Source organism: Pristiophorus japonicus, chromosome 6 (assembly GCF_044704955.1).
Source record: "Pristiophorus japonicus isolate sPriJap1 chromosome 6, sPriJap1.hap1, whole genome shotgun sequence".
NCBI lineage: Eukaryota > Metazoa > Chordata > Chondrichthyes > Pristiophoridae > Pristiophorus > Pristiophorus japonicus.
This window is the reverse complement of record NC_091982.1, coordinates 21831299-21843230: the sequence shown is the minus strand read 5'-3', so window position 1 is coordinate 21843230 and position 11932 is coordinate 21831299. Positions and strand designations below refer to the sequence as shown.

At 40.8% G+C, this 11932-nt stretch overlaps 1 protein-coding gene across 3 annotated transcripts in view; it reads left to right on the top strand.

Annotated features, from left to right (window-relative positions):
* gab3 (GRB2 associated binding protein 3) overlaps positions 1–11655 on the top strand; it is a 157024-nt gene extending 145369 nt beyond the window's left edge. For all 3 annotated transcript variants that reach the window (XM_070882698.1, XM_070882695.1, XM_070882696.1), the window contains exons 9-10: positions 1978–2091; positions 2611–11655. In XM_070882698.1, coding sequence (XP_070738799.1) covers positions 1978–2091; positions 2611–2751 — 255 coding nt within the window. In that variant the 3' untranslated portion in view covers positions 2752–11655. The remainder of the gene's footprint in view (positions 1–1977; positions 2092–2610) is intronic.
* Positions 11656–11932: the final 277 nt, after the last annotated feature.

The following is an 11932-nucleotide window of genomic DNA, read 5'->3' as shown; positions in this document are numbered from 1 at the left end:
CCCATTATATTTTTTAGGATTTTGTGATCAAATCCCAGTAATGCTCTCCACAACAGATTAGTAAGGATTCTGAATGAAGCTTCTTCAGGAAAGCTGTGAATATCTTTTACTGTGTGTTGTCAGAAGCAGTTTTTGAAATTTAAGTCATTATTTTGCATTTCTGATCCATAACTACTAGGCCACCTGTTATGACTGCACAATGTTTTTGAGACACCAGTACATATAATCAGAGTAATGAGTATACAATATTCTACTATTTAGAGTTACAAAACAGGACAACTCATGATTGAATGAATGAATGAATGAGCCCTCTGGCCTCTTACTTTCTTTTGATCTTTTGATTGGGAACTGCCGGTGTGATGTCAGCCGTCGCAGTTTCTCTACTCACCTCGCTCACTCTAACGTATCTCCCTCTGAACTTACAGCACTCGGTTCTCTCCGGTCCAACCGACATTACAGCAGTGACTACACGGTACAAAGTACGTCGTGGGGGCTAGAAATTGGTCTCTTGGCGATAGCGGTATTTTTTCATCATTTTTGCGCAAAAATACCGTTACAAATACCGCTAATTTTTAAAGGGGTAAAATTGGCAACAAAATGCGCCCGATGGTAAAAATCGGCATTGCACAAGGATTCACGGTGGAAACCGCAGTCTTCGTCAACTTTAGTCCAAGGCCGATTAGCGCTAAAAAGACAGGCCCTGGGAGGGGGGAAAACACACACAAAAAAATTGCAAAAAATCCAAAATCACAGAACATTTACAAGACTCTTAACTAAGTAATCGCTGCAAAAGAATTAAAAAATGAAAACTTTAAGTTACCTTTTTTGCAGGTCATCCACTGTTTCTAGGGCTGCAATGCAGGCTTTTCTCGGGCGTTTTTTTCCGCACAGAATACGGGTGCACCGAACAGCCAATTTAAAGCGATATTGCTTTTTTTGGTGTTAGAAACATAGAAACATAGAAAATAGGTGCAGGAGTAGGCCATTCGGCCCTTCTAGCCTGCACCGCCATTCAATGAGTTCATGGCTGAACATTCAACTTCAGTACCCCATTCCTGCTTTCTCGCCATACCCCTTGATCCCCCTAGCAGTAAGGACCTCATCTAACTCCTTTTTGAATATATTTAGTGAATTGGCCTCAACAACTTTCTGTGGTAGAGAATTCCACAGGTTCACCACTCTCTGGGTGAAGAAGTTCCTCCGCATCTCGGTCCTAAATGGCTTACCCCTTATCCTTAGACTGTGACCCCTGGTTCTGGACTTCCCCAACATTGGGAACATTCTTCCTGCATCTAACCTGTCTAACCCCGTCAGAATTTTATATGTTTCTATGAGGTCCCCTCTCATTCTTCTGAACTCCACGACGACAGTCTGCTTTTCAGCGGTATTTCAAAATTACCTTTGGCCAATTTAGGTGAAAACCTTTTAACGTCAAAAAAGGCGAAATATCGGCGAAAAAAAAGGCAGAAGGCTGGCCAATTTCTAGCCCCATAGGTGTAAAGCGCTTTGGGATGTCCTGAGGTTGTGAAAGGCGCTATATAAATTGGTCTTTTGGCGATCGCGGTATTTTTTCTTTCTCACCCTAATATCGTCATTAAACTCCCGACAAGGGTGGTGTTTTTATCCCCTCTTCCCCTCTGTGCTTGCTTAAAAACAAACAACTTGCATTTATATAGCGCCTTTAATGTAGTAATATGTCCCAAGGCGCTTCACAAGAGAGTTATCAAACAAAATTTGTTTTCAAACAAAAACTGTTACATCTCTAACTTTTTCCAGTTCTGATGAAAGGTCATCGACCTGAAATGTAAATGCTGTTTCTCTCTCCACAGATGCTGCCTGACCTGCTGAGTATTTCCAGCATTTTCTGTTCTTATTTCAGATTTCCATCATCCGCAGTGTTTTGCTTTTGAATGAGTGATAATTATTGTGAAATACTTTAGTCCTTGGATTTGATTTTTTTGATATCTTTATCCACAGGAACGCTCCAGCTCTGTATATAATGGTAATGGCAGCAATCACTGGCCCCGAACGTTAAACCTTGACTATCTAGCTTTAGACTTCAATGCAACATCTCCCTCTCCTGTTCAGAAGGTATTTTGTCCAGATTTTGCTTGACTGGGTTACATGAATGCGTTTTCAGTTTGCTACTTACATAGGATATACGACACAGAAACAGCCCATTTAGCCCAACCAGTCCATGCCACTTGAAATATATGTAGCAATTAAGAATATAATTGAGAGATGGCACACATCTAGATAAGTTCTCTATAAATAATACCCCTGAAAAATTATGACAAACCTCTTAATGCAAAATCCCAAAATGGTAGTAAACCAATAAGAGTGGAAATAAGAAAGGCAAGAGAGAGAAACAGATTCAGAAAAAGTGAGTGTGGGAATGTAGGAGTGTGAAAGTATGGGAGTGCAAGAGAAATTGTGAGATAAGAAGCAAGAATGTGTGAGAGAATGTGAAAGAAAGTGTACAAGGTAGAGTGCAAAAAAGACAGTGAAAGTAAAAGAAATTGCAAGAGTAAAAGTGTGAGAAACGGTGTGAGTGAAAGAGATAACGCATCTTGTGTAGCATCTAATCAATTGCTTTTTTGTCGCACACAGAAGCCGTTCCTTTCATCCATGCTGGAAGAGCGGGTGGACTATGTTCAGGTAGATGAACAGAAGACCCAGGCTTTGCAGAACACTAAGCAGGAGTGGACTGATGTGCGGCAATCTTGTAATCTATCAAAAACTTTAAAATGACAGATTTTTATTGCAACAGAACTTTACCAGCAATGGAATAAGTCGCAAGCTAGACCAATATGGTTCTAGAAATAACAGATTGTAGGAGTAAATTGACATTTTTTTTAAGTTAAGAAGTGAAAGTACAATGAAAACAGACAGCTTGCTCATTGCTGACTCAGTCAGAGACACAAAGAATGAACTGTATTTCTAACAATGATGCCACCGCATTGGTTTATTTTGAGCAATTTTCGGTTTATGTTTTGACAGCAATGCTTTCGGTCAGGTACTGTGTCAAATACAATGAAGAAGAATGGCAAGTGATTTTATTGGCTGCTGGAGTAATCCTTGATTTTTTTTTTAATTGAAAATTCATTGTGAAGGGTCGAAGGCCATAGCGCACAGGACGTCAGCAAGGTTCAAAAAGAGTCTCAGAGAAAAACACGGTCAAATCAGGAAACCCGATTAGCTGACATCCAGCTTGAATTTTAGAAGCCTGCCAATTATAGGAGAAAATAAGAGAGTTAAGGACTTTCATAGTTTTGAAGTAGGATGAATATGCAGTGAGTCCTGATTTCAACACAGTGGAAATGTAAGGAAGTCAAAAACGTTGCAGGGCGATATTTCTGGAGCTGAGAGAGGAACAGGACTTGAAAGTTGAGAGGAGCATTGGAGCATTAACTATAGTCGTATTGATTGCAATAGGAATGAGAGAAATCTTGGAGGCAACGTCTAACAGAGGCAGCCATCAACCTATCCTATCCAGGAGTGCAGGAGAGATGTCAGAAGAGCCTCTCCGTATATGAAAACACCATTGAAGTCTTAAACAAATAGCAAGATGGCTCAGTCTTGAGTAAGTGAGCAGGATGTAACCATTGATACTGGTATTTTGAAGAAGTGGTATCTGCCATCTTGGTCACCAAAGACAATGACAAATATGCCAATTTAGTCTTTTGGTTGGACAGTAATCATTTGTAGGCTTAAAATTAATAGTTTTTTTTACAGGTTTGGATTTTAGTTTGCATCCTAAGAGTAGACAAAGAGAAACCTCTATGAAATAGGATTGCAAAAGTTTTCGTAAAGTTGTAGTGGAGCTGCTGGACAGTTCCACAAGTCCCAATGACATATTTCCAAATTATCTTTACTTTCTAATCAAATAAGAATTCTGCCTCATTATAAGGTTCCTCCTTTTGCTGGAATTATTATTACACTTATTGCACTAGTTATCAGGTAACTTTTTTCAAATTGTGCAGAAGTGCTTATTCTGGGTCAACAAAAATATAAAGAGCAGGTTTATAATTTAACTCAGGAATAGAAGCATCAATGATGTTAAATAAATGCTAGAAATATGAAATAAAAACACAAAATGCTGCAATTACACAGCAGGTCCAACAGCATCAGAAGAGGGAAAAGACAGATTCATGTCTTGGCTAGAGAACCTTTATAAGAATGAATGAAGAGCTCCAACCAAAGTATTAGCCTCTTACACTGGCAGACCAGCTGTGTCTTTCCAACACATTCTGTTTTTGTAGAAACATCAGCAATCGATTCAGGAAATGTATGGGTGAATAGCCTAAGAGGAATAGCTGTTTGACCCCACCTTAATCAAGCCTAAACCTGGTCCAACCCAATAAAGGTGACATTCCCTTCTCTGGCTAAATAGCAACTGGAAAATGATTCTGTTCCATTTTCCCCTTCAGCTATTTAAGCAAATCCTTTCTTATAAGCACAAAATAAAATGAGAGGCAGGTGTAGGCATGGTATAGGGTGGTGCAACCCCTTGAAAAGTCTGAAAATGATCCTATCCTTTAAACCAATGGTATCTCCAAAATAGTTTCCATGATACATGTCCTTTAGATACATTGGGCTAGAACCTCCACTTTTTTTGCATGCTTAACGCTCACTTAACGCCCATTTTACCGCTGAAATGACGTATAACGCCCATATATCGCCCATTTTGGCACAAAATGGAAACTGATGGGCTTTTTTAGGAGACTTATCGCTGAGCGTTATTTTCCCAATGGGCTTAACGGCGAGAAAAAATATTACTGCCCGCCCACTTTTTTGGGGCGGAATCAGCAGAATGGGCGAAATCAATGCCCATAATATCGCCCAGCGCTACTTTCCGCACGGAATTAATGCCGCGATTCAATATGAACGCCCGCCCACTGTTTTTTGTCATAAAGAGCATATTTATCCAAACTAGCGGCCATGGAAATCGCCTATCGCCAATTCCACCACCTCGCACACATATCGCGCACAATATCGCTCTCTCAAAAAAACGCCCACAAAAAGTGGAACTAACCAGAATGAACGGCAGCAGTGTGGCTGGAATTTGTTAAATCCCACTCTTATGTGAGGAGCTGTTATCAGAAAGATTTGTCTGAAAGTGCGCTGATGTGAGTGACAACGTGGACACACTGCTGTGTGTGTGCAGCTCAGACATCAATGGTGCCCATCATCTTGGTGCCCGTTAAAGTTTACGTTGATTGATGTTAAGTTGTATTTAACCCTTTCATGTTAAGGAATCACCAGTGTGTAACGGTCCAGTTATCTGAGACAATGCGCAACAAGGTTATGTTCAATAACAAAAGTTTGATACCAACATTGCTCTGAAATCATAAATATCACAGCCAATAACACCCAACCGCCGCCCACAGCCCACTTTTTCCTCCATTGACATAAATTACACGTTCAACATGTCCACCAACACAGAATACAAAGGCAAAGCAAGAGCGTTGTCCCCAGCCTCCATACATTGCAACAAATTTCATACACTGAGATGGAGAGATATCATAGCCATCACCTGCACACATGCACCTCACTTTCCTTCCCCCCTCTCCTTCTCCCCACCTCTACCCCTTCCCCTCCTCGCTCTATGGCGCCTGACCGAGGAGCTCCTCAGGTGTTGCCTCATTTGGGGGGATGAACTCAGATGCGGTCGGTGCATAGGGACAGGAGCGGGGGGTGCTGAGGGAGCAACATTCTCTGATGCAGAAGCAGGATCTTGGTCCTTGCTCTCATCTGCCATTCGCAGTGGTGGTGCAAAACCTAGGGTTGGAGTGCCGTGCTCGGGGACCACTAGGAGGCCTGTGGCAGCAGTGTTCCTGGTTACCAGCTCCAGGGCCTCCTCCATCCCTTCCATGTTATATCTTATTTGTTGGATAAAAACTCGGTGCCAACTATGTTGTTGGTGCTTAGTAGGCTTTTTGCTACTGGTGAATCTCTGTCGTGCCTCCCACAACAGCCAGACAAGCACAGACCACAGCCACACATGCTTTCAATGCCTCTGAGCTCCCTCTCACTCTGTCTCCTCTTCTGCGCATGTCATGATGACCCTTGACCCCTTGAATGCAGAAATCGAGCGTTGCCATGCCGTTGCTAAGGACGGCCACACTTTACGGCAGAAGGTCAAAATAAATTTAACGCTACCGCCCATTTGATATCGCTCGCGATAACGCCCATTTTCCAAAATGTAAACTAGGTGTTTTGAGAATGGGCGAGAAGCCGGCGATCTGAAAACCCCTTTTTACTGCCCACGCCAGAAATAACGGACATTTTTGGGCGCGAAGCACAAAAGTGGAGGTTCTAGCCCATTTTCCCTAACATCATTACTCTCCTGTTGAGCTCTGGATTTGTTGCACATAGTACAAGTGAGAAAAGATTGTGGACAGTAGCTAGATTCAGCAGTCAGTTTTTTTCTTCCCCCTGAAAGCACTGATTCCCAGTGTGGTACAGTTTCCAATACCTCACCTAAGTTATAATTCTTCATGTGCTGGACAGTGAGTGTCAACAGACTATTCAAACTAATGGGGGATGGGGGTTAACATCACAGCTGAGCCCTATTCCATTCTCACCTGAGGGTTTATACATACACTCTTATTTCCACTGGGGAGTGATCAAATTGCAATGGTCATTGCTGATTTTTCCTTTCCCAATGCTAGGGAAACAATGGGCTAATTATAACATCATAAATGCTGCACCAACTGTAATCTGCTGGCTCCGCACAGAAGGGGAATCTGAGTCTTGAAGGCTTACACACTAGGCCAGTGAGAAGAGCTAGTAGTCAGTCTCAAAGACCGAAGGCAGTTTTAATATGGTGTTCGATAATACAATGACCAGCTCCATGCATGTAAATCTGAAGCTATTTGTATTACAATTTCAGTGCTAACTCCTTGTTTTAAATGTAATATTTATGGTGCCATTGTTTTAAAATAATATGAATGCTGGTAATTAGTATTAATGTCTGCCCATGTGACCTATGGGTGCATCAGGGCAAAAAGGGGAGAGTTACTTTGATCATATGAACAGAAATAGCAATAGGACTGAATGTAGCAGTGGGTTACACATTGGAACCTGGGTTCAAATTCAGCTCGGATTGGTGGGTTGAAAGTATTTGTAGTTTGGCTACGAAAGCCCTACGTGAAAAGAGCTTGGGGAGTCTCAGATCAGCTCCTAGTGAACATGGGCCGCAACATAAAATTATCCTAATTGACCATTCATTTGGTAGTATTTTGCACTATATATGCAATCTCACTCAGGCTTTGCTGTGATGCTGTCCATTGTCAAATCCCCTGTCAACACTCACTCAGTCGGCGCTACATGAGAGTGGTCATTTGGATGAAGTCCAAGATTGCTGATGGTATTGGTGAAACTATACCTCATCAAAAGCCAACACCTTCAGAAGAGAGAAAAAAAATGGGGAAATTGTTTTTTTTTAAAGAGATCGCACTGGAGTGAACTTGAGGTTAATGAAAGGGATTGAACAGCACAACGGTTGCTAAGGCATCATTTTGTGCCCCCTGAAATTTAAGGGGAGGTTTTCTATTTTGGTGTTCCAGCCACATGTAGGGAACACATATCAGGAAACTACACTCCCAGACCATCATTTTTAAAATTCTTTAATGTTTAACTTAAAATTAACTGTGTGTGTTAAGAAGAACATCTCCCCAATAACTTCTAAAAATAAAGAAACCCTCCTCTTGAATCCTCTGTCTCTCCCACCAACTAAGAAAGAGAGCAAAAACTGAAGGACAAATATCACATTTTATTATGAAAGACTTCAACTTTTTTGCAGCAACATATTGGAATGTTAATCAAAAAAAATAAAAAGCCAATTCTTTTTCCAATTTTCCCTCTTTTTCCAAAGATAGCCACCATTCTATGTAATGAACAACAGGAGTGCAAGCACTTTCTATTCATTTCAGGAAAATAATAAATTATATATGAACAATCAGATAACTAGAAATAATGTCAATTTTTCATTCAAAGAGCTTGTATCCAAATTGTCATTCCAACCACTGCCAAGACAGCTCCTCTCCCAGGGATTGAAATTGCACTATGCATTATGCATTCATACATTCAGATTAAATTCCTCTGATATTTTAGCAAAGGCCCATGATTATTATTGTGCTGTGAAGTTTCAATCTCTTGAAGACTGAGTCCTATCTATAGTAACAGGTAAATTATCAAAACAGAAATATTTTTACTTCCGTTCTTGGTCTTGATTACATATAAAGTAAATTTGGTATTAATGTTTCATTATAAAACATAAAACAGACAAAAAAGCCAAGGGATATATGTTTTTTTTATGACAGATGATGTGAACACCCTTAGTTCACGCAAGTGACATTTAACTGTAGTCTTACTTCTAGGCACTGTAAACAGTTCACTCCCTTTTATCTTATGGCTTCTCACCTCTGAACCTCGAGGGGGGCAGATAAGCAGGTGAACAATTGCTTTTGGTGCGAAATATGGTAGAACACTATTTAACTGGTACATTCTACAGTTCTACCACCTGTCATCACTCATGCCACCTACATCCATCCTATGGAACTAAAAATAATGATACCATATGGCATTAATTTCACTAACTTTTTTTTATCAAAGGTCTTACTTGAGGGCCACAGTCAGGAATGCATTAACTCTTGGGATGCATGTCTGCACTTGAAATTTTTCATTTTGAGTTCCCGACTTCTATCATCCTACTTCATGTAGATGCCGGGCACCTCCACACAGAAACAGAAAAAAACAATAGTTCTCTTAAATAGTTCTATTTAATTGCTCTGTGAAAGATGGAAAATTTCAACCTTCTAACAGCATTCCAAAAAAAATGAAAAACTACAAATTCTGGAAATTCAGAATAAAAACATAAAATGCTGGAAATACACAGATCACTCAATCTCTGTAAAGAGAGGTGACTTTTAGGGTATGCAGCCTTCATCAAAATTTCTTCCAATCTTATTAAAATTTGTTTCTACCTTTAAGCATTCGGGGCTAAGTGTATTAAGGGATATGGAACATAGGCAGATAAATCAGGTTGTTACAGATCAGCCATGATCTAATTGATTAGCAAAACAGGCTCAAGGGGCTGAATGGCCTACTCCTGTTCCTAAATTCCTAATCTGAACCTAACCCGCCCGACAGGAATCGGGCAAGATGTTTGCTGGTAAAGTGTATTACTATCAGCTGAGTGACCTATGGATTCATCAAAGCAAAAAGACAAGGTGCTGGATTTTCGGTTTTTAGTGTTTCAGGGCGCAATTCGCGGCGGGGCGCAAAAGTTAGTGCCGGGATAACGTTAGCGCAGAGCGAGGAACTTTTGCAAGCTCCCGAGGAGTGTTGGCGTTGCACCACAGACTCTGTGCGCCGGAGGCGAAACTTCCGGCATTGACAGAGGTGGCCATTTTGCGCAAGCGCTTTTTTCCCCCCGCTCTTCCACCTTCTGGTTTACGTTCCTTTAAAACAAATTAGAAACTCACATAAAAGTTCACAATCAAGTGTGCAGTGATGCAGGGTTCTTCTCCCAACCATGGCAATCATTCATAACTGCGACTTCCACCTTCCCTTTAAACATGGCACCTGGTGTGCCCTGGGTCCGCCTGGTTTTTCCGGGGGGTCCTGGGGCGGACCCTAAATCAGGCAAAATGCAGGAAAGTTCCACCCAGGGCGCTAGTGCTGCATTGCACGACGATTGACATCATCCTAACAGTCAAGATGGTGGGCGGGAAGGTAAGTTTAATGCCGCCGCTAAACCATTGGTGAAAGTTCCGCCTGGACGCAAAATCTTGTGCGCCCCGTTTGACACCCAAAAATGCCTTTTTGCGCCCTGCCGAGGCGCTAAATGGGGCGCAAATTAATTGAAAATCCAGCCCAAGGGTTACATTGCTCACATGAACAAAAATAGCAAGAGCTGAATGTAGCATTGGACCTGGATTCAAATCCAGTTCCGATTGATGGGATGAAAATCTGTCTCTTGGCTACACGAGCCTTGAGGAGTTTCCGCAGTCTCAGTTCAACACCTAGTGAGTTTAATGGAAAATAAAATCGGCTGTTGTATAAAATGGGCGGTGGTCCAATCTCGTCAAATTTACACCAGACATATTGGGTTAAAATGACCCCATTAAGTTCTGATGAAGGATGCAGAAATTGAAAGATCAAAACCTAGCATTTCTCTCTTTACAGTAGGTGACTGACCTGTTTTGTATTTCCTGCATCTTATAGTTTTATATCTAATAACATTCTCTTGTCCAGAGACCAAGAAAAGGAGAAAGGATAGCATTGAATCACAACTCAGTTAACAACCTAGTCAGGCAGGCTATAAATGGAGCCTCAGCGATATCAGGAGCAGCTTGTCTGCCAAGCACCACAAGTGTTGGAGAGTGAAGCTGCCAAATTATATACATACAACTGCCTAATAGATATTCATGGGGACAGGGATTACAGTGCAAATGACAATAAGAGATGCCTGAAGTTGTGGAGGAGTTAACGCACAGTTATCAAATGTTGTCTAGAAACTGCCAAGAAAATAAAAATTGACCCACTTAGAGTCAGCCAAATAAGTAAATGTGAAGTTGCACTGGGCTCGGTAGAAGAAAAAGTCACAAGATCCTTATATTATTCAAGAAGAAATACATTACCTGTAGTTTGAGAGACTCTCATTTTCTAATCTTTTTTTTAAACTACTTAATTGTCACATGAATAAATTAGCAAAAGAAAATCACATTGTTTAAAAAGAGATTGATCTTTATAAAACACAATATAAGGATTTTTCTTCAATATGGAATATGTATCTGAATCTTGTTCCTGGGAAATCATAAGATCAGAAAATAGATGCAGCTGAGGAGGAACATTTGACTCATCCTTGCTCGCCCATCTAGAAAAGCCTACAGTAGCTCATCACAGCATCCAACTGTTTCTTAACTTATTCCAGGGTCTCCATTCCCATTATCCTACTCAGAGCTCCATTCCATGTGTTGACCACAACTTATGTGAAGAACTTCTGGACATCAGTCCAAAATGTTGAACTTGTGCCCCCATGTTCCCTTGAAATAGTGTTCTGCATTCAACATTTATACACCATTTGACAGATGTTTCACACCAATAGACAAAAAACGAGACCTGGGTGTCATGGTACATCAGTCATTGAAAGTTGACATGCAAGTACAGCAGGCGGTGAAAAAGGCAAATGACATGTTGGCCTTCATAGCGAGAGGATTTGAGTATAGGAACAGGGAGGTCTTACTGCAGTTATACAGGACCTTGGTGAGGCCACACCTTGAATATTGTGTACAGTTTTGGTCTCCTAATCTGAGGAAGGGCATTCTTGCTATTGAGGGAGTGCAGTGAAGGTTCACCAGACTGATTCCCGGGATGGCAGGACTGACATATGAAGAAAGACTGGACCTACTTTCTATGTTTCTAACACGTTACACAATTATCAATGGTATACTTAGCCACAATACCTAATTATGAGACCCAAAACAAATCAGTTTTCAGAATAAAGGGATTTGACTGGAATCACGGATTAGGAAGAGAAATGGATTAGGATAGATGCAGTCCAGAATCTTCCCCTTCTCTGTGCGTCGATTGTAAATATTTGTATATAAGGCTCTGTAAAATATTTCTGTTAAATAAACTGTTTGTGTGTTGTGCTAAACATCTCCTCTACACTGTAAGTTTAAAGTAACTCATTGTGAAGTTAATGGTGCACATGTACTATCTGACTTTGCACTTTGCACAAGAAGAAATGATTGACATGGGATAAATCATTCTCAAGAACAGGTCAATTGAAAAGAAAAATACCTGGTCTCTAATGATGCGACTGAATTTTAGGTGAAGTTGTCAGAAATTTAAACACTTGTAAAGTTCTAGAGGGAGAAATTCATTATCGCCCTGTTTGGAGGCGGTAACTTTTGAAAGC